Here is a 24346-nt window from a genome sequence, read left to right as displayed (position 1 = left end):
TTCCATGGAGGCTAGGAGAGAAACACTGATATTCCATCCTAATCCCTCCAGACATCAACATCAAGGGGGGCAAGGGATAGGCATGAGCTCAAAGCCACATTTCTTCATCAAGATGCATGCAGACAGTCTTACTAATGTTCAGACAAAGTAATTTATTGCCTGGAACAAATAACTCTGCAAAAGAATTAATTTAAGAATGGGCAGCATGGGAGACGTTATAGAACCAGGATTTAAAGTTTACAGCATGCGATACTGTGAAAGAAAACAATATGAAAATGGTGTGCTGTTGGTATTTAACCTCCAGTAAATTAGCTAAAATGTATAAATCAAGATCAATGCATGCTGGAAATGTAAAGAAAAAGAGGGCACCCTTTATCACATGTAGTGAGCATGTTAAGTAGTAAAAGAATTCTAGGAGATGATATATAACGAGTTGAAAAAAAATGTTCAAAATAACCTTTTCTAAGAAACCAGAAGCTTTTCTTTTAGGAATTCTAGGTGCCGAAAATCCAAGTGGCCAGAAGAGATCATTTATTAATTGGTGGTGATTTTGGACATTAAGGAAATGTATATAAAGCTGCCTGAACTTTTGTTAGCTCAGAGATGGAAATAAAAGACAGTCCCTACCAAAGAAGAATGGCAGATAAAACTGGTGGTTATGCTGAAATGACAAAACTGACCAGAAGAATTAGGAACCTGGAAGATTTATATTTTAATAAGAAATGGGGAAAGTACGGTATATATTGTATCTTAAAAAAACTATTGTAAACAATTAAAATCCTTAGTAGGATTAAATAATTAGTAGGATTGATATAACACTTGTAGCTAAAAGCTGAATTATGGATTATTTATAAACTTGATAAAATTGGAGTAATAGTGGAGATGCAGGAGAAAATGCAAGGACCTACAAAAAGGGGAAGGGAAGTCAAAGGGGATTCAATGCTTATATTTTAAATGTGTTCTTTCTTGTTGTTTGTAAACCTGAAAATGAAAATGTGTGTGTGTGAATTAATTTAGGAATGGATGGGAATTTGTAGAATAAACCCAATTATAACTTTAAAGAATGTATCCACATAAGAATAATCCTTGATACATCTGAATATATAACTATGGGTGGATTCCAGTGCTGTTTTCATTGTGCTCGGGTAACACTGGGAAACCATGTGGGTGGGAATTATATACACCTCTGTCCTACCTTAGTATCTATTTATTGTGTTCTAAATATTTTCCAAGCTACCTCAAGAATTCTGGTTAATAGGTACAAATAAATATTCCTAAATAACACCTAAATATAACAAGATACATTTCCCAGTTTTGTTCAACTGTTATTTTCTTTTAGGTTTACCTTGGCACTAAAAAAAATGGGGAGGGGACTAGCTGTAAGAATGGACCACAGAGAATGTGAATGCAGTAAGAATGGAACTGCATTGCCTCAGCCACATCAGAATTGCTTACTAAGAAGGCTTTTAATTATGCATCTTCTCCAAGGTCAGCTAAAAATACCACATGTACCCTTCACATACAAAGAGGAGAGATAAACAGAAAGCAGGGGTTCCCTTATAAAATATGTTTGTGTGTCTACAATAAAATGAGAATGCTTTGCAGAGCAAGGGTGTGGGTCAAAGCTTCATTGCAAGTACTGTAAATAACAGTACCAGATTCCAAATATAATTTGCCTGTCCTAAATCTGTGTTATTCTAATCATCAGTTACAAAACAAAGGGGAAACTGACTTCAAGCTCCCTGTGATTCTCACCTCTGCTAAAGCCACTAAAATGGATACTGACAACAGCCTTACAAGGAGAAACTACAGACAAGGAACAGTTTATTGAGTTGGATGTATTTAGACATTCAACAAAGGAAAGCATTTTCAGCTGTTCTGTAAACCCATGATTTAACTGTGTCTTTAAACAATCCGTGTATTTAAGAAAACAAATATTTACAAGGCAGCATATAAAAGATTCAAAAGAATGAATTGAATATATTTATTTTTCTCTATTTCACAACATTTATATACTGCTTGATTATATTGGGGCATACATTTTTTGTAAGTTCTTCCTATTCCTCTTTAAAAAGTCAAGTTTCTTTCAAAAACAAATTTCCATTATATTTTCTCTATATACATTTGCACAGAAACAAAGGTCTCAAGAATATGTTTCAACTGTCTCTTCAATAAGCACATGTATCCTGTACATGGGTTGAGGATTAAACATGGCAAATTGTTTAAAGAAAATTCCCTAAACTTCAAATACATTTCCTTAATGTCAAAAATCACCACCAATTAATAAATTATTCAATATTTGAAAAAAGAAGGCAGCTTTTCTTTAACCAATTCTGTTTTAGGAGCTGTTTCACTTAACATTGGGGGGGGGGGGGAGGATAACCTGCTACTTGTCCAATTTTAGTAAAATATTTTTGACATATAATAAGACATCAACAGAGGATAATTTTATTAATGGTAATAAGTTTCAAAAATGATTTAAGTGACAGACCAGCTGCTGGCATTCTTGGACAAAACGAATTATTGAGACCTGGTTTCAGGACTCAATCTACCCCAATGGATGACCTCTACTGGGAGAGGGACAAAGGTAGTGCAACACTGCTTCTTTTGCTTGATCTCTCCATGGCTTTTGATACCATCAACCATGTGAGATGGATCCCAGGGACACTGTTTTATGGTGGTTCCGGTGTTACCTTTAGGGTCAGTTCCAAAGAGTGACAATTATGTAACTGGGTGTTCCAGGGCACTATTTTGTCCTCAAGGCTATTTAACATCTATTATGAAGCCACTAGGAGCAGTCAATATGGGATGTGAAGTAAAGTGTCATCCATATACCCAGTGAATGAGTGTTTTTGTGTTTGGGAGGTACGTAAGTCAGTCACCTGTTTTGAATAGGGTTCCACTCCCTCTGAAGAAACAGGAATATTAATTGGAGGAGGGGGCTCCTGAATCCATCTTTGTCACCTGAGGCACATAAGGTCTTAGTGGCTAGGAATGCTTTAAAGCAGCTTTGGTTAGTAAGATAGCTACAGTCATACCTGGACCAAAATAGCTTGGCCACTGTGATCATGGCATTGGTAACCTCAAGACTGGATTACTGTGACGCGCTTTATGTAGGGCTTCCCTTGGGCTTAACTCAAAAACTAAAGGTGGAGCAGAATACATCAGCTGGATTATTTACTGGGGTACTCCCATCAGTACCATATAACACCTCTGCTGAAGGAGTTGCACTGGCTGCCAATATGCTACCAGGTACAGTTCAAGGCCCTGCTGTTTTTAAAGTCCTAAACAACGTGGGACCAGGATATCTAAGGGACCTCTGCCCACTATATCCATACCCAGCAAGTGCTCAGATGGGCACTGCTGAGAGCACAATGTACCCCAGAGATGCCTTTCGTTTGTACCAGAATTCACGTTTTTAGTGTTCCCATTCCAGCTCTCTGAAATTAATTAGCAGCTGAAATCAAACAGCCACCTAGTATGATGTTTAGATGCCTAATAAAACATTTTTGTTTAGGAAAGCTTTCCCTTAGGTGTAATCCAGTCATTTATGGAATACTAGTTTTGTAACTGATGGAATGGTTTCATTGGTTTCAGTTTATATGGATGGCTTTACTGTTTTAGAGCTTGTGTTTCTGCTTTTATTCCTTTTTTGCCCTGTACACCACTTCAGCAGCTTTATCCTGTGAAGTATTCTATAAATTTAATAAATATTAAAAAATAAAAGTATGTTCCATATCATATGAATTCAGTACCAAAAGTACACATGGATAAAAACAGACATCATTTGTTCAGTAAAGTCTTGGCAAGCATTTCTGAATAAAGTATTCCAGTTTTAAAAGTTAAGTACTTTTCAAAGTACTTTGTTTTAGAACATGCACATATACTGAAGTTGCCTTATTCACAATTGAGATCAATATGGATAAACAGCACATTTCTATCAACACTGTATAATCATATGTACTGCCTGAAAACGCTGCTGTGGGAGTTTCAAACCAACATTAACAGTTTTTCCCTTGGGAACTTTACTACAGTGCATAACTGTTCGAGGCTGGAAGAAGACACAATATTCCCTTGTGTATCCATTTCCAATTAAGGAAAAATTTGAAAGAAAGGCAACTACTGCCGTGGTCATAATACAACTGCCAAATGTCAGAACAAATCACAGTCAAGTTATTCAATCCCTAAAGGCAATACAATACATTCTTTAACAGTAAAGTATTCTCGTTAGACATCAAAACGATCCTAGATCATTGAGTTACTTTATTTTCCAAAGAATTCCCAATAAGCATTCCAGAGAGAAAGACTCAAAAAGCTTTGAAAAACATATTTCTATTATAGTCAATTTTGTAGGACTAAAACAAGGTGGATGAGAAACAATTTCAAGGATATATGTGGGGGGGCGGGCGGGCGGTAAAAACATTTTCACTCGCTAGCATAGACACAATTAAGTTAGCATAGTGGAACAAAGGGTGCTCAAGGATGTATGATCTCAAAGGCATAACTATAGTATGTCACAATACTTCTAAAACTGAACCACTGCTATCAGCGAGTACCCAGAAATGAAGGTAAGGCCCAAGTTTCCAGCAGCCAGCAGTTAGAATAATGGCTAGCATAAAATTCTCTTTTCATAATTCCAACTCCATGATCTGCTGTCAACTGTACTCCTTCCTTCTCTTCTATACTATTTTCAGCCAAAGTAACTACATTTTTTGAAAAGATAGGGCTTGGTAATAGAGCTGTTCAAATGAACCAATGAGTTGCATACTGAGAGTAGACCCATTAAAATAAATAGACTTAAGTTAGTCAAGTCCATGATTTAATAGGGCACATAGTGTTAAGTATAAATTTACTGAACACCCACTATCTTAATGTATTGTCTTTAAGCAGGGCCATTTTAAGATACAGCATTATGTAAACTGAATTTGAGTTGTGTATATCCCAACTGGCATGAAACACAAAATGTAAAAGAGAGAAGCAACCTATTCAAAATGGAACTTTTGAATAGTCAGCAGTTGCACTTTTCCCCATCTTATACTTCACCAACAAAAAGAACTAACTATACACACAATAATAATCACTTATTACTTGGACCACAATGTAAGATTCCTAACCTATAGATAATTTCTTTTTATACCAATCATTTTTTATTGCTTTTCAATAATTTTTAACAAATTGTCACCAAATTAATACAAATTCCCGCAGCTTTTTATCTGAACAACTTTACTAAAGTAAAATACAATTTCATTTTCCACTCCTGGTTTATTTCCAAAATTATATTTACTGTAAAGCGCTCTAGTCCTTAATAACTTGGTTCAGATCCTAATCTAAACCATGGCTTAGATCATCATGAACAAGCCACAGTGAACCATGAGCTCACCCAATCCTTTGTACACAAAGAGAATGAAAGTTTCTCCCCTCATTTAGGGAATTGTATTTTTTCAAATTCTAGTTATAACACATTAGGGCCAAACTGAGTCAAAAGTGCAAGTGGAAGATCACATGCAAAGGAGAAAAGGGAGCATACAAGACCAATATTCACTGCACATCTTTCACAATACACATTCCTCAACATTAGACACCAGGGGTTGCTGGACTAGAATTCCCATCACCTCCAGCCAGCTCAGTCAGTGGTCAATGGCAATGGGAGTTGTAGTCCAGCAACATCTGGGGACTGAAATCTGAACAATGGTTTGGTTTATCATCTGAACAAGACAAACAGGTCCTATCATTAAAAGTTCTGCTGAGGTAAGCTGGACTTCATTTGACATAGAACCTTGGGAATCAAAGTGTACCCTTGGCAAGGGTGGGTGGGATGTGACTGAGGACTATTACAGAAGCTCTCCAAAATCCTGTGATAAAAGCAACTTCTGCACATGCATTCCCTCCTCACCCCCACTTTCAGTGATTTGTGAGGTGCATGTGGTGGAATCTTTTGCATTACTAAAGATCACACATGAGCCCTTGATCAACTTAGCTCTACAGTAAAGGCAGGCAACTTGTTCACTACCAGGAGTCAAAGAGGAAATATACCATGATTTGGGAGTATTACAGAGTATCAGCACAGGCTATTTGCACATAATAAACAGAGAAGCAGTTCACAATAAGTACACTGTAGATTACAGTCATCTTGGACATTTATATTTTGCTGCTGTTTATTAAGACTAGTAAAAAGATGAAGCAACTAGTAACTCCATCACTGTTGACTAGACTCCCCTCAAATAAAATATTTAAATAGATTTGACACGTACAAAAAGTTACTCTACACCCCCCCCAAAAAAACCCCAGATGCAGTGTAGTTAATCCTTCTATTAGCAATAAAGCTGCTTAAATCAAACACCATTCAACCTAGAGAGGTGCGGTGGGGTACTGTGTTCCAAGACAATTTGAGCATTTGCATCACCTGTTGAGAATCTAATCCTGAAGCATTCCTTCCTTGCTAGTGAAAAATGCAAAGAATTTCTACTGCCTAGAATTTATTGGTGCATTACATGGAGGCTTGTGGCAAGTCATTAAAAAAGTCATTAAATAGGTAATGTAAATAGTGAAGGACTGAGGAAACGGAACAATGTGTTTGTAGCTCATAGTCGAAGAACTGAAATCTTAGAAGATGAAACATGTGAGTCTGGTACTAAACCTGGTACTAAAGCATCAGATCATAAGAATGGACATACATTTTCTGTTGCTGTCATATATGTTTTCCCTCTCACAGGATCCCCAAAAATGTACTGTATCTGACCCCTAGTTGAAGTGCTGGCACAGGGGAAGCTCTAGGTGTGCTGTAAAAGTGCTGATCTCCTTTCCCTCGTGCAGCATAGGTGTGCTATTCAAGCCTCCTTTTCAAGATAAGAGAGCAGAGTCAGAGATGTCCTCTTAGTCAAGACCCTATAGTTCGTTTATTGGTCTAGGAACTGAGAACACTTGCATCACATTCCTTGGTTTCCCTGTAGTAAGAATGTTTTATGGGATGAGACAGCCCAGGACATCTGTGTCTAGCGTTAAAATAACAAATGACAGGGTAGCAACCACAGCAGAAACAACTGTTTTTGCTATGGTAGTGATAAAGTTTCAAGAGTTAACCTTATTCAATGTACTTTTATATTTTTAATTTTATAAAAACAAGTATTTTTAGAAGTTCAGTGTCATGTTAGTGTGCATCAACTCAGCGGGTGGGTGGGTGTGGGTGGGTGTGCACCTATTGCCTGCAGTCTGTATAACCTTTCTAGCTAAGTAGAAGAAACTTAACCTTTAGTCCACAAATGTCTAGACTGAATAGTGTATTGATTTTTTAGTTCCCAGACAATACGATTGCAAGGCGCTTTTGCTACTTTATGACCTCAAAAGGAGTAAGAATATAAAGCAGTAGCACCTCCCACACCATTGACTTATGTTACATAGACTTAATACAAGCCAGGATTCCCTGTAAACCAGAGAAGAGAAAAATATGAAGAGAAAAATAGGGTGCAGAGAAATCTAGTTTCTTTTACCATGATACCACGCAGAAATTTCTCCAAAGAAGGAAAGAGAGAGTGCAGTATCCATGTGGTTGCCTCCCCATTTGCAAGCCATTATTTTGTTGGGAACCAGCATTATATCTGAATCACACCACAGTGACATACATTATCTGCAGCTTATATACCAGACAACTGCCAAGGCTAGCTACAGGTTTTCATAAGCCATCTTTCCCACTACACACAAATGAACATCCTAGGCATACATACACACAGACACATACAAATATATATACACGGACAAGGTACACACAACTCTTTTATTTCCTCTGTTTCTGATTTACACATTTCAAACGGAAGAGAGACTATGTCAGGGGTAGCCAATCTGGTGCCCTCCATGTTGTGGACTAGACTTTTGATTACTGATCCTGCTGGCTGGAGCTAGGGATGGACAGACCCATTAAAGTCTGGTCCATTCCTGTTCTCAAAGTGGACAGCATTAAGTCCATCCTCTCCCATTTACAAGCAGATTTTTAATTAAAAGTCTTTTTTAAAAAAATGCTTTACACTGAAAAGCATCTGTGTGTGTTGTCACTCTGCTCTGTGCCACAATTCCCCACCCCACTTTAAACCCTTCAGAATTGTGCCATGAGCTACCCACAGCCTGAGCAGCTAGCAGACAGGGCTCCTTGACACTATGCACTTTCAATGCCCATACATACATGGCTGCCCCCATGTAAGCACTGGAAAACCTTTAAAACAAACCTATTGCTGGTAGATCTATTGATCTAAATGGATCTGAAGTGAACCAAGAAATCCAAATGAGTGCTAAGGAGAGCTGGGATCCAGTTGGCACTAAGTACTTATGTAGAAAAGGGACGCAGGTGGTGCTGTAGGTTAAACCACAGAGCCTAGGACTTGCCGATCAGAAGGTTGGCAGTTCAAATCCCCGCGACGGGGTGAGCTCCTGTTGCTTGGTCCCTGCTCCTGCCAACCTAGCAGTTCGAAAGCACGCCAAAGTGCAAGTAGATAAATAGGTACCGCTCTGGCAGTAAGGTCAACGGCGTTTCTGTGTGCTGCTTTGGTTCGCCAGAAGCGGCTTAGTCATGCTGGCCACATGACCCGGAAGCCGTACGTCAGCTCCCTCGGCCAATAAAGCGAGATGAGCGCCACAACCCCAGAGTCAGCCACGACTGGACCTAATGGTCAGGGGTCCCTTTACCTTTACCTATGTAGAAAAATACTGAAGTAAATGGGAATTATGAGGTGGACCCAACCTACCTACCTGCATCCATTTCCCCATTAAAAACTTCCAAAAACAGCTATTTGTCCCCCAAGGTGCAACCACAGCAACAAGGTGGTTTGTAGCAAGAAAATAAGAACATGGGGACTGCCTTTTATTAAATCAGATCATGCGTACATCTAGATCAGTGCTGTCTACTCTGACTGGCAGAAGCTCTTCTGGATTTCTGAGTGGGTTCTCCCAGTCCTACCTGGAGATGCCTCAGGAAAAAAATGGTCAGGCATTCTGTGTGCTGCAATCACAAACCAGATTCTTTAATTATTTCACAATTTTGAAAAAGCAAACCAACACATTGCTTTCATATTATTAGCATACCAGCTATTTGGGACCTGGTAAAGGTAAAAGGTGAAGGACCCCTGGACGATTAAGTCCAGTCAAAGGCGACCATGGGGTGTGGCGCTCATCTCACTTCAGGCTGAGGAAGCCGGTGTTTGTCCACAGACAGCTTTCCGAGTCAAAGGCCAGCATGACTAAACTGCTTCTGGAGCAATGGGACACAGTGATGAATGCCAGAGTGCACGGAAACACTGTTTTGGGGTCTGACTTAGTACTAATGAGGCTTACTACCAGGTAAATTTTATTTTGCTAAGAAATGGTTTAATATACAAAATTAAAAATAGTTTGAAACTATCCTTAAGAAATAACTATAACTTCTGCCAAATTAATGGTCATTGTCTGTGGAGGTTTAATGAACTGATTCAGTCACTGTATTCATTTTATAATTTAGTCAGGTATATATTAATAATAAGCTTCAAGGATCACAAGAACTTCTTGAAAAACCATCATTGACTTTTGTATAGTTCTATTAAACCATGACCTATTTCCAAGATTGTTTAAGCATTCCCAGCATTCTTCTCCATTGCTGAAAGGCTATATATCAGCTGCAGTTCTACAAATGTCCAGGGATGACTGGCAACAGATATAGGAATGGATATCATAGTCTACTTGAGTTTAATATTCACAATGCTTCATACAGAATGGGAGCTTCAAAAATTAATTCAAAACACACCAGCATTATCAAAATAAAACTATTTTGCATATTTTCAGTGCAATTCACACAATTTGCATTATTCAGGACTGTATTCCAGTGCACACCCTAATGAAAAGGAGAGTTCTTGTTTGGCAAGGCCTTTTCCTGTAGAGATCCAAAAGACTGCAAAGGACTGTGGTACTCTTCATAAGCAACACTACATTTTGGTCTCTTATCTCTAGGAGGCAACATTTGCCTTCTAAATATTTCATGCCTCTGAAGATGCGGCAAGAAGATTCCACACCTTGTACAATATACTGTATATTCCACCATTAAGATCCTTTTTTATGTGATGACAGGTCATACTGGCAACAGAGGAAGATAGCATGGAAGACCCACTTCTTATGCGGCATCACGCTACATACAAAAGCATTGCCAAGGATGTAGTAGTTACACAGGTTGCTTAATCTATCTTAATATCCAATACTTGAATAGACATAGAAATAGACATAGAAATCAAGAGTTGTATAACTCTCATCTGTTGCACAGGTCACAAATACACTATCTTAAAAAAAAAATTTCAGTTCATAGTTCTAAGCAGGATTTGCTACCTATTTAAATGAAAGGGGAAAAAGAAGACTGACTAGAATTTTAGGGAAATGCCAGGGGCGCTGTTTTAAATATTCCATTCACTCCATGCTCTTGTCTCCAAGATTATGGGACTGAGTTTTAAATACATTTATAATTTCACACACATTCCTTTCTTACTACATAAGAAATCAGGACACAAAAGCTGACTCACAGAATAGATTAACAAACTCAGGTTTAACTAAACCCTGCTTACATTACATTAGCCTGCTTAATAGGATTCCTGATAACCAAAGATAATCCTATCCATTTACTGCACTGATGCTTATGCAGCAGTTGAAATGAAATCTGGTTGGTTAATAAAAGCACTGTAATTCTGTAATTTACACTTGGCCAACATACATAACACATGCACTCAACAGATTTTTTAAAAAACAACAACACTATAGTCCTACAGAGAAAATATTTACACTGCTATTTTAAAAGAGGCTGGTATACATTATGCATTTCATGTCCATGAAACTAGTCCTGATTTTCTGTAAGTGTACCATCTTCTGAAGAATCAGTGTGACCTATATACAATTGTCCATGTGCACAGTGGAGCTTTCTCTCCCTCTTTACTGCAGCAAATTGTTTAGGATGTTAAGAACAAAAATGGATTGAGAAGAACTCCAAAATTTCTCTGCAAACTGGGTGAAAGGAAATTAAAATTGCAAATGTGGGTCAATGTAAGCAAGTGTAAAATGATGCACTTAGGGCAGTGGTTTTCAACCAGTGTGCCGTAGCACCCTGGGCAACACTGGCCTCTGTCCCTCTTTCCTTCCCTCCCTCCTCTGATGCCCTCTTGCCTCTCTGCCTCCCAAAGGCTTGCACAGCTGTTTGATGCAGCAACCCTCTTTGGGGGAGGAGAGGCAGCTCAGAGACCAGGGGCAGCAACTGCAGCTGCCCAGAAGACTCTCAAGGAGAGGGGAGAGAAGAGAAGAGGAGGACGAGGGAATACTCCACCAGGGTGTTCAAAAAAGGGTGAGAAGCTGCCAGCTTGCAGGCAAGGGATGTCATAACTGAGCTCCTGAGCCCCACAGGGGTGCTGCAAAAATAAGGCAGTTAGTCAAGGGAGCTGTAGACTCAAAGTCGAAAACCTCTGACTTAGGAGCAAAGAAGCCTAACCACATATACACTTAATGGCCTAATTGACAGTGACTGACCAGGAAGGGGATTTTGAGATCATTATAGCTAGGCTCAATGAAAATGTCAACCCAGTTTACTGAAGCTGTGAAAAAGACAAATTCTATGTTACAGATCATTACAAAAAAGACTGAAAGTGAAATGACTGACAATATAATGCCATTATACGAATCTACGGTGCACCTATATTTGGAATACTATGTACAGTTCTAGTCACCAAACCTCAAAATATACTGTAGGTGCAGAAAAGAGCAACCAAAATGAACCAAGGGTAACTTCCCCATGATGAAAACACTGGGGCTTTTCCACTTAGAAAAAAATACAAGTCTGGGGTGGGAAGAGAGATCTGTTAGAGATGTATAAAATTATGAAGTAAGCAAGATTGAATGTTTTTCTTCCTTTCACAAAAAAGGTCATGAATGCTGGAAGATTCTGGACAAAGGAAAGTATTTATTCACATAATGATTATCAACTATCATAGCACATAGTTAAAACAATGAAATTCACTCCCACAAGATGTGGTGATGGCAACTACTTCGGACAGTTTTAAAACGGAATTAAGTAAATTACTGACGAATAAAGCTTACTAGTAATGATGGCTGTGTACAGTAGTACCTTGGGTTAAGTACTTAATTTGTTCCGGAGGTCCGTTCTTAACCTGAAACTATTCTTAACCTGAAGCACCACTTTAGCTAATGGGGCCTCCCGCTGCCAGAGCACGATTTCTGTTCTCATTCTGAAGCAATGTTCTTAACCCAAGGTAATATTTATGGGTTAGCGGAGTCTGTAACCTGAAGCATATGTAACCTGAAGCGTATGTAACCTGAAGCGTATGTAACCCGAGGTACTACTGTACTACCGCCAATATACCTCTGAATAAAAAATAGGGACAGCGCTGTTCTGCTTATGTCCTGCTTGCAGGCTTCCCATGAGAATCTGGTTGAGCACTATGGAACAGGATGCTGGACTAGATAGGCCTTTAGTCAGCAGGGCTCTTATTGGGTTCTTAGCTTAAATCTCCCTTACATTATTTAGAACAAGAGGAAAAATAAGGCACTGAAATTCTGCGAATACACTTGTGTTGACATGATTGACAAGCTGTGCGCATAAATATACGTGCTTTCTAGGGATGGGCAAATGGGGGGGACATTACAAGATTGACTTTATATTTAACTGATATTGTATCAATTTCAGGTACCGAAATTAACCTCTATTGTTTTCAATTATTATGTAACTAATTAATTGTATGTAACATTCTAAAGGCAGATTTTTGTGTGGGCAAAAATACAGGGGTAGAAAATCTCCCTGACATATGTTCACAATATTTTTTAACAGAATAAATGTATGCATAAATAAATAAATAAATAAATCTGTTTGCTAAGGTTCCCAGGTTTATTATCTATTTATTGTACTTATATTCTGCCCAAATATGCAAGGTGGTTTACAATTTGAAAATATTACAATAAATGACAAACAGTCAAGGTAAAGATAAAGAGTAAAGTTTGAGGGGGGGGCAGTCTGACTAGGGTAGACCCTAATGTTGTTTTTTGCCTGCTTCCCTTTTCTCTTCTTCTCACAGGGCTATTGGCATATATTGGCCTTTTGAGGAGAGGTGACTATTTATAAACCTGCTAGAAAGGAAACAGAAAAAGTCCTTTGTGTGAGCAATTGTGTCTCTGGCTATGTAGTCTTGAAAATCATAATATGTTTAGGATAAGGTTGCAAATTGCATGACTCAATGAAAAGGAAGAACTTCCATTAACATCTACCAATCAGAGCCCTGATATGAAAGACTTCAGCTTCTGTGCTTGCTAAAGCTTTCACTAACACAGTGGTTATCAAACTGTGGAGTAAGCTCCCTTTGAGACCACAAGAAACCTGAAACAGACAGAATAGAATAATGACATGAATGGAATGAATGCCTCCTGTGAGAGGACCCTCCCTCATCCATTTAGTATTTGGGGAATAATATTCTCCTCCTACCCCATTCTCTCAACCAGGTTTAGGAAGAAGAACTGCTGCTTTGTTCTAATGTATTCTTCACGTGTCCTGTACATGGTACACTTCTAAAGCTTAGTATCCCCATTCAAAGATCTTCACATTTACTGCACATACAAAATTACACATGCTCACCTGTGAAACAAATTAACTGGTGCTACTTCAGGTAAATTCTGAAGTGGGGTCCCAGGTTGAAAAAAATGTGTATTTCTATAAAAAACATCTCTTTTGTTTTTGCATGATAATGTTGAGTTCCATATATCTGTATTTATACTGTATTTTTATATTGTGAACCACCCTGAGATCATTGGATGAAAGGTGGTATATAAATTTAATAAAATAAAATAAATACCATTTAGAAAGATAGAAAATAAAATATTCCTTTTGCTATTTTCATTTCCTTTTTTGTAACTATTTCTCCAAAGAGAAAAAATAAGCTATAGTTAGGTACATTAGGATGCAACAGCTTGCTGCTCCGCCTATATAACATTTGGCATATTTACAATTACTGCTTGGAGAACACGTACATACAAGATGTCATGAATACACCAAATAGTACACTTCATATAAATTCAGTAACAAAGTAAACTTAAGTTTCATAATGAAGTACAGTATTAGCTATTTCTCACTCAATCTCTATTTTTCCCCCATCCCACCCAATAAAAAAGGTTTCCCCCATTGTTTTAAAACTTATTGAAGTGTTATATCTCTGCAATGGGAAACTGAGGGGAATGTGATATGGTTTGCAGTCTGTTGTTCAAATAAGAAGCCTCAACGCTTCAAAAGTCCCAAGTTCTTTGGCAGGCCAAAGCAACTTTTTAGACCCCAACACAGTCACAGGTTTCACAAACTTTGCAAGTACTATATAGATATTATTCTCTAGTTCCGCTACATTGATACACTATATTGGAAGATTAAATATGGAAACTATGGAAATGGACAGACTGAAGTAATGTGCTAAATTACTTCCTTCCATCTTGCTGTTCACTTGACTGCGCAAAAATAGAATCCTGGAAGCCTAAGTAGTTACATTAGCATTAATAATTAATCCTCCTATTATTACTGCAGTTTGGAAAACAATGTAAAGGTCTCACAAAATATAATATAAAAGTCATCTTCTGGACAAACATGTCAATTGGTGTATTAGGCTGCAATACTATACACACTTACTTGGAAGTAAGTCCCAATGAGCTTAAGTCATCAACAGGATCAGGTCTCACTTCTATGCATAGGACTGTGCTTTTAATCTACTAAGAGGTTTTATTTTTATTCTTTTTAAAAACCTTATATCCTACCCTTCATCCTAAAATCCAGAGCAAGTAACAATTCATACATAAAGCAATTAACAAAGAAAACAATTAAAATCACCAATGTTCTGTTTTCCTGTAATCTGTCAGTGTCCTGAAACCCAGGCATCCTTCTACATCAAAAAGCAAAGCAACAGATCTTCAGTTGGTGCCTAAAGCTAAACCATGCTGGTGCCAGTCAAGCCCCTAGGGTGGCTGCAAACCACTACTAGGATACTAATTCTGTGAAGGTCCTTTGGTGGGTAATAAACCCCAGGATGTCCTTTAAAGCTGGAACTACCAGCAGGGCCTTCCCAGTAGATCTCAAGTCAGGGGAAGTTCAATATGTGGAGTGGAGTTTCCTCAGACAGAGTTGATAGCATGATCATTGATAGTAATATCAGGATCCACCCTGTCCCTCCAAAGATATACTGCATCTTGTAAATATATTTCGTCAGAATAAATTCCAGAGAACTCTATTGTGAGGTGGATTCACGTAACTAAATAGTGCAGAATTTACCATAGGTTTTACCGAGGAGTGACTACTTTGAATACAATCATGAGCTCCCGCTGCTCGGTCCCTGCTCCTGCCAACCTAGCAGTTCAAAAGCACATCAAAGTGGTCAAAGTGCAAGTAGATAAATAGGTACCACTCCGGCGGGAAGGTAAACAGCGTTTTCATGTGCTGCTCTGGAAGCTGTACGCCAGCTCCCTCGGCCACTAAAGCGAGATGAGCGCCGCAGCCCCAGAGTCGTCTGCGACTGGACCTAACGGTCAGGGGTCCCTTTACCTTTACCTTACTCCTGCAACTTTGGCCAGGAAAGGCAGCAGCAGTAATGTGGAATGTGCTTGTCCTCTACCACTGTTTCAATGTGCTGTATTTTGAGGATCAATGGGTGAATGAGCTTATTGAGCTTAAGTCATCAAGCAGCTGGCTTTACATTATAAATCATTTTAAGAGAAAGAGCTGAAAGTAAACTTCTCTTAGATTGAGAAATACAGGAACAGGACCAGGGATTCAGATTCAACTACTGTGATGTATTATGCTGAAACTGACCTGCCAACTATTTCTTAGTTTGCATTGGCCTAAGAATGCTCCCAGAAGTTGTGAAATAATGCTTTGCATATTTTGTAGTGAAACATAGAACTATCTATTATTTGAACTTATACATTAGTGCATTTTCAATAAATTATGTTGTAGTAACTAAGGTACTGATGCGATAGACACATTAAGGACGGTTTCAGTGTATAGTGGTACCTCTGGTTGTGGACGGGATCCGTCCCAGTGGTCAGGTCAGATCCTGAGGTTTCCGCAACCTGAGAACCACTTCTGCGCATGCTGAAATCCGGTCAAATACTTCCGAGTTTGCCGCTTTCACATCCTGAAGCTTACGTAACCAGAGGGGTTACGTAATCTGAGGTGCTACTATACTGAAAAGTTCTACATTTCCTAGATTAAAAAGGGTGAAAGAATCTGGAAGGCAGGTCTTAATTTTGAAGCCAGGATAATACAAGTATTTCTATTCAGAGTGATATCCAACTCATACACAGAGAAGTCCCACTGAAGTGAATGAATAAGTCCAATGATCTTTGAGTATCACCCACCATACTTAAAATCAACTAGACTGTTTTAAACAACATGAGAAAGATTTAGCGGGGTGGGAGAGGTAGGTAATTTCAAAGAGGAACTGATTAAACTTTTGCCAGTGCTACAGAAGTACAGGAGCACAAGTGATGCATGCATCATTAATTACAGCAATTCCTCATTTACGCACATTTGAGTCACGCACAACTGCGCCTACCATAGCAAACCAGGAAGTGGCAGGAATAGGGGCAAAAACAGCCCTAAAAGAGCGTATAAATGGCAAAATGGCACAAAAATAGCATCTAGCAATTCCAGGAGCCTTTGCAAATGCAATCCTGGGAGCCTTTGCACCAACCTTTGAGGCCTGTGGGGACTTGGAGCTTGAGCAAGGAGATTTGGAGGGAGCAACTGTGGAGGAGTTTGGTGGAGTTTTTGTTTTCTGATTGGCTTTTCAAGAGTTTCCAGAGGTTCAGAGGGTGTTTGCAGCCTTTCACAATGGTGTTCCCAATATACGCAATTTTATTTAAACATGCAGTGCATCGGAACATAAGCCCCACGTAAATGGGAAACTGCCTGTACAGTCATACCTCGGGATAAATACGCTTCAGGATAAGTATTTTTTGGTTACTTCTGGGTCGCTGCGGAGCGCGTTACTTCCGGGTTTCGTCGCTCACACAGACGGTCAAAATGATGTCATGCGCATGTGCGGAAGCGGCGAAACGTGACTCGCACACACGCAGACACGTCTTACGTTCTGTTCAGGATGAGAATAGGGCTTCGGAACAGATCCTGTTCGCATCCCAAGGTACCACTGTATGTGTACATGCTTGCAGCATAAAATGTTTACTTTACATTTTCAGAATAAGAATAACACTATAAAAAAACTAACTTCAACAAATCAAAGATAAGCAATACTGGTAGATTTGGGGTATGTCTGCATGTGCAGGCAATGACTGATTAATGTGCGTCCAAATGATGCACAATCGTGCATGGCGCCAAACCCGGAAGCAAACTGGAAACGTCACTAAACAAGTCACTAAAAGGGTGTGTAACGAAGGTGGAGTGAAACATGCTTATACACGCTGTGCTAAAACACACAGGGGCCAAGAACGGATCCCCCCAGCACAAAATGGTCATCAACTGTACTTCTCTAAATTCCTGCTCAACTCCCAACATAAACTGTTTTTATTGTCCAGTACCTGAATTTATTCTGTGCACTTTTAAATGAAAAGGGGTATGTGTATCCCCTATTTAATGCGTGATGCATATTTAAAGTCACTTAATACAAATTACAGTATTTATCCCTTAACCAAATGCTACTTGTAGGTAATATATGAATTTTAAATGTATGAAGTATGGATTTTAACCAGGAAAGGTAGCTATTCCAGAATAGTCAGTGCAGCACTTAAGGATATTGAAATAGCTGGAAAGAACTGAAGCCCAGTCTCCTTTTACATTCAATTTTTACCCTATCCCCTTCACACATACCCCCCCCCAAATAACCTGCCATCTTCCCATTCCTCCTTGGTGGTCATTTTATATTCTATTCTTCCTCCTATAACAGATTCTCTCACACACCCTTCCTTTCTATTCCTAATTTATTTTTATCTTTAAGGTTATTAATAATAAATAACTTTTAATCTCACTTTTTAATGGCTTTCAACACCTCCAACACTTTGTTAGAAGAGATGTCCCCTCCTCCAACTGATACCACTCCACCCCATGCACTCTTACTCAATATGCAAGGCGCTCCTGATGCTGGCATTGGTTCAACTAAAAGGCTATGGGGCACAGTAGGCAAGTGGGGAGGCCCCGGGCAGCCTGAGGCACTGAGGGTCACCTAAAAGTGGCCCAAGGCCCACTGCACTAGAAAGTTATGGTCTCTCATTAGTGCATGAGGCAAAATAATTTCCTTCACTACTGGCAATGTAATATGCATTCTAAGGAATGGCTCAAAATTACTGCAACTCAACCTGCTAAGTTTATATGAATCAAAAATGGGGTAGAAGCATATACCCTGGGGTATGATAGGGAATTTCCAGCATACATTCTAAAGTAGTCTGCCAGTATATATCACTTACATGGTGTTAATTAAGCACCTTAAAGTTATGTAGAAGCATAGCATACCACTTCTATGATTCCTTTGTGTGCTGCAGGGGACTGCCATCACAAACTCTCAGAATACTTGTTGCAATCCACATATACCAAAGGAAGTTCCAAAAAGACAATTCTCTTGTCTCAATTTTACCTATGTTCTAAGAAACAGCATCCAGGCCATGGTAGGGTTTTGTAGTTAGTTGCTACTATGCCTCTCAGGTTCCCATTGAGCTTTACTGGACAAAGGAAAAAAAAAATGCAGACTGGGACTGTTTAGATTGAAACCTGCTTCTCATTACAGGCACTATGATAATCAGGGACTTGGGACAGTTATCTCTATCCCAATGTGTGCATTTTTTCCCCATGCAGATTAATGGCTATCTTTCATTCATTCACTCTCTTTGGAAAGCGAGGGGTAAAGTGTGGCACTTGGGTACAACCCTAAAGGGCAGGCAAAGTCTTCCAACCACCAACAACACTGGGTGGCCTGGTTACCACTAAAAGAGTCACCATGGGGGGAGCAATACCTTTCCTCCCCCATGTCGAAAGCATAGGCAGTATGTCCGATTATTCCAATCAGCCATAAACATTGAATTAGCTTATGAAATCCACCACTGCAAGATGTGATATCCTCTAGCTTTGATGGCTTTTTAAAAGGGTTAGACAAATTAATGGAGGATAAGTTTATCAAAGGTTATGTTCAAAGACTGTGTAATAGCAGCTGCAAAAACAGGGATGAGGAACCTATGGCCCTTCAGATGTTGTTGGGATACCATCTCCCATCAGCTCAGGCCAACTTGGACAATGGTCAGGGATTATGAGAACTGTAGTCTAATGACATCAAGAGAGTGCCTGATTTGCCACTGCAATACTAGAAAAATGGGAGTGGGCCATTTATTTGGTACTATGCATGTGGGCTTCCCAGAAACATCTGGTTAGCTACCATTTGCAAAAAACTCAGTGGAATCTAGATGAACCCTTAGTCTGATTCAGCTGAATGTCTAATGAGTATTATAACCAGGAGTGAAGAAGGAAATGTGCAGCCTCTTTCCCCAGAACAACCACAAACAAATATTCTGGGTTGGTAGTGGGAAAATGTTACTGGAGGCTCCATCTGGAAAAACAGAAAGAAGGAACAGGTTTGAGAAAACAGGCCTGGCCATGCCTGGCTCTGCTGGAGACACTGACCTGAACAGTGGACAGAAGTGTATGGAAGGGATGGGAGTGGAGTTTGAGAAAGAACCAGAACTTTCCATTATTTTCACTCAGTATAAAGTGCTTTTGTTAGCAGCTCATGCTTTTTGGTGCTTGAACAGGTTACGGTGGTGTGGTATAATTGATTTTATGTGGTCTTGCGCAGGAGTAGCCAAAATGATGGTCCCAATATGTTTTGGTCTACAACGCGTATCATCCTGCATACTAGCCATGCTGGCTGGGACTGAGGGCAAGTTACAGTCCACAATATCTGGAGGGCACCATGTTGCCTATCCCTGGTCTAGAAGATGTCATGCAAACAACTGCATTTTAAAATGTATTATTATTGGCTAGATGTTACTTAAAATAATATATTTGTTTCTGAATAAACATTTTCTGATTAATTCTTTCTAGACACTGGCACAGCTAATATTAAAATAGTCATATGGTTTATCTTTCTCCCAACAACTGGAATCACGTGGGTAAAATGCGTAAGTCCCTTCCTGGAACCTAAAGTACAAGAGGATTCGAAACATAGTAAATAATTTATGCTTTTTCACATAGCTTAAGAGACGCTGGTTTGACCTTCTTAGCAGGAATTTTTCTTTCTCAAGCTTGAAGCCAGCATTATTTTATCATCTTGGTCGGATACTTTGGTCACATTTCATGATTTCTGCAGTTACATTTCTGTAGCTGAATTATCTCACAGCAACAAACTGTGCGTACACTGTGAAATTTTACTTTGGAAAGGTGTCATCAGAAGACATATTTCTTTCAAGTTATTAAAACTATTTGTTCCATTTTAACTTCTTTTTTAAAACACTTTTGAAAATACCACCCTCAACAGTGAACACTGTAGGACAGCAGCTATGGAAAATTCTTCCTGGGAGTTAAAAATCTGAGACTCAAGGTCACAAAAACAAAGTCACAACCAGTTCTCAAGCTTTAGAAACACCCACACATTAGATTAGGAAAACAGCAAGCTTGAAATATTCCATCTAGAGTTTAAAATAAGTATCTAAATTGTTTTTAAATAACTTTATTGAGCTAAATCAGTGTGCTTAATAAACCTGACTATTTTCTAAAAAGTAAAGAAAAATACTTATTGGAATATTGGTGGAAAAATAGCATAATGCAAGAAACCATCCTTATCTGAAACAAGAAATTTTGTCTGGAAAATTGTAAAATGTAACTCAAAAAAGTGCACAGAAAATGTGTATTAAGAGAGCCTTTTTTGCTTCTCTAAGTTCTCTGTTGCTATTTGTATGTGTAACTTTTATGAGGATATTCAGTAAAATTATTTGGTTAGTTAAGGATACAGCTTATTACTTATAGGAATATCTGTAGTTCTAGAAACTGCAGGCATTTATTTACAAGTATCTCGCTGCAACCAATGCATACACATTATTCATATAATATGCAACACTGAAGAATGTTCAATAACTTGTCTATTCTGAACACGTGCTGTACTTTGAAGCAGATCGATATGAGGAGGGGGCAGGATAGAGCTGGTTTTTTAAACACTTGTCAGTGCAGAAAACACCAAGGGACTAGTCCTGGGTTTCCCGTTTGTTTTCTTACTCCCACCCCTCACTTTCGGATTACACACACCTCTCACTTTCATCCTCTGAGAAAGAAAAGAGGCTACAACTGCAGCAGCCCTGGGTACCACCAAGCCCTGGCTGACTGCAGGACTGCAGTCCTGGCACAGCACAGTCCACTCCCTGCCGTCCGGCCATAGGGTGGGGTCTTTTCTCACACCAATCCGTACGTACACACAAAAGGAAAACCAAGAGGGGAGGCTGCCTTAACTCGCCCCCCCCCACCGCAATACCTTGCGCACAGGAGCCTAAACTAGGCGAGATGCGAAACAGCCAAATACAATAGGGCGCCCCCAAAAGCGCCCAGGGAAGAGGGCATGAGGTGATCTGCGGGGGGGGGGCGACGCCAGGCCGCGCTTCTGGGGGGCCTGGGGGCTCCTCGCAGCGCCTCGGCGGCCACTCATCCGCCCTTCGCCTGCGCCAAGTACTTTTTTGGGGCCGCCCTTCTGACAAAGGGAAGAGAGGAGTTTATTACTGCGGAGGTGCCGGTTGCGCAGTTCCCCGCCTCAGGAGAGCCGAGCCGAGCGGCCGCCACGCCCCACCCCGCCAAACTTCACCCCTTTTGGGGGGGTTGGAGAGGACGCGGACGGGGGGGGGCGAAGGGGAGGCAGGTGCCCGCCAGCCCCTTCGCAGGTGCTTAGGCGCCCCCCTAAAGTTTGAGTTGACTGAGGCGGAGCGGCCTCAAAACACACACCCCCCAGCCCCCCTAGCGCTCTCCCAGGCGCGCAGCATGGCAGCGAGGCTCGTACCTTGGCGGGATCCTCCGGCTGCTCCGGCTCGGCCCCCCCCGCCGCCGCCGCCGCCGCCGTGGGCGCTTCTCCCGCAGGGCTGCCGGGCTGGGACTCCTCTGCTGCAGTGGCCCCGTCCTGCGGGCTCCGCTGCTCCGCAGAGCTGCCGGCTCCCATGGCTTCGCTCTCTTCGGTGAGCGGCTGCTTCGCGACGCCGGTCTCTCACCTCCGCTGCCCAGACCCAACGCTTCCCGCCCAGGAATGATAAAAGAGAGGAGAGCAATAATGAAGCTGTCCAGGCAGCTGCGCCCTTCGCCTCAGTCTCGGCCGCTCAGCAGAGCGCTCAAGCTGCGACTGACGGAAACCAGTAGCTTTCTGCAAACTCCTTTAGAGAGCTGGGGAGGAGGAAAGAACAAGCTCCTCTCTGGTCCTCCCGCCCACCTCTCCCTCCTGCTCCATCACATGAGCAGAGTCTCGGACACGCCTTGCAGCATCAAACCTGGACTCGAGAAGGGGCGGGGGAAGAGAAAGAGAAAGAGACAACATCCCACCACCTCTGACCAAGGTGGCTGCCCACCCCCCTGGCCTTCTTCGCCCCCTCCCCCCCGCCACAGAGATAGTTTTTGACTTTTCTAAGTGCCCCTTCTAAGGAAGAGTCGCCTCCCGCTCTCGCCATCGCGCTAGATTAATGGGCCTTAATTCCATTACCGAGAGAGCTGGAGGGAAAGTGGCTCTGCAGATTACGTCTCCGTGACCTTCAGCTGACGAGGCATTTTTGATGTGCTCCCCACCTCCCACCCCAGCAAAGGCTGGCGGCCGTGCCTACTGTAGTACTCGAAGCATAAATCACCAGGGACTAGAATTGCCAAACGTCCCTTATTTCAACATTTCCCATGCAGCAAAACACAGGGGAAAAATGGGAGTAGATCAAAGGTGGCCAATTTCTATTTCTGCAAGTGTTCCATGCAGAGGCGTACCTAGGCTTCTTGGTGCTGTTGGCAAGGAGCTGCATCAGTGTCGCCGCCGCCCTTGTCTCTTGAACCCTTGACCGGTCACCTAAGGAGGGAGCTGAGGCGCCCAGAGGAGCCTGTGTGCCCTACCTGGCACACAGGCAGGCGGGCTCCAAGCCAGAGTAGAGAGACATTATTTTTGTGTGTCCCTGGGCCCGTGCCATTGGCGGCCAACTCGAACGGCAGTGTAACGCTACAGAAGAGACTGGCAGACCTGCAGGCCTGACTCCTATCTAGGCCCACAAGCCTGGTTTTCATGTTGATGTGAAGGTACCCTGTTCTGTGCTCTCTATGTGATAGTCTACTGCTGGCTAGTGACTTGTCTAATTTATTCTTCTGGGGGGGGGGGGTTGGGGGGGTGCAAAGTGGTATAGCATTAGATCTGCTAGATTTGCCAGTAAAATAATTGCCATTAACCAGTAGCATTGCAAAGCCATGGAGACAGGCCTAATCTGAATCACTAGGATCGTATTTTGATGTTTGGAGATTTTCCAGAGATCGACAAGAAAAGTGCAGTTGCTGAAATGTAATAAAATATTGATGGCTTTTTATTTCTTTATAAGATGATACTAAATTGGCAATGACTGAGCTGTCTTTCAACAAAATTGAAAACAGATATTTTGTTTACTTTGAGTTATTTTAAAAAGTCCTAGCACTTTATACCCTGCATGTGTATATGGGAGTAAGATGCACTGAATTCAATGGGACCTACTTTGAGTAGATATGCATAGGATTGCATTGTAAATATGTTACACATAGTTTTCCCCAAAGAATACTGAGAACTGTAGTTTCTCTCTCATGGAGCTATAATTCCCAAGACCCTTAACAAACTACAGTTCCCAGGATTCTGGGACATAATAGTTGGATTTTCTCATAGCATACAGAACAGCTTACCTTTCTTTTGACATTCTTAAAGTGATAGCAATATCTGCTACTCACCCATTTTTACTAAAATGTATTTGGTCAGGGTTTTGTTTTCCAATGAAAGACTGCCGTCACAGGGCACTCCCAGCATTAGACAAAAAGAGGTGGTCACCTCAGTTGTCAGATACCAGAGACAGAGAGTGGTGGCAAAATGTTGGAGGACAAAGCTGTGCCCTCCTCTTGTTTTCTTCCCCTTGTTGTAAGAAAATACTGATTTATATATATGAGACTTTAGAATTCCTATTACACCCTAAGCAGGAGCTATTGAGTGTTGCCCCCCCCCACAACGTCCCTGAAGCAAGTCTGTTCCCCTTCAGTGTGATGGGAGATGCTCTACTACTGAACTAAAGTTCACTCAGCTTCATTAAGGAAAATGGAAAGGGGGGCACCATCTCCTTTGTCTGAGGTAGTAAACTCAGCCCAAGG

General features: G+C 40.8%; 1 protein-coding gene across 2 annotated transcripts in view; it reads right to left on the bottom strand.

Moving 5' to 3' along the window:
• The window catches only part of AKAP12 (A-kinase anchoring protein 12), a 63969-nt gene extending 40655 nt beyond the window's left edge, over window positions 1-23314 (bottom strand). The window contains exon 1 of one of the 2 annotated variants that reach the window (XM_081854294.1): window positions 22008-23314. In XM_081854294.1, the coding sequence (XP_081710420.1) occupies window positions 22008-22163 (156 nt within the window). In that variant the 5' untranslated portion in view covers window positions 22164-23314. The remainder of the gene's footprint in view (window positions 1-22007) is intronic. The other variant, XM_081854293.1, reaches the window with a different exon arrangement.
• Between the last annotated feature and the right edge of the window lie 1032 nt (window positions 23315-24346).

The sequence above is a fragment of the Podarcis erhardii genome, assembly GCF_964252035.2.
Source record: "Podarcis erhardii genome assembly, chromosome: 3".
Classification (NCBI taxonomy): domain Eukaryota; kingdom Metazoa; phylum Chordata; class Lepidosauria; order Squamata; family Lacertidae; genus Podarcis; species Podarcis erhardii.
The sequence above is the reverse complement of the archived record's forward strand: the minus strand, read 5'-3'. Positions and strand labels throughout refer to the sequence as shown.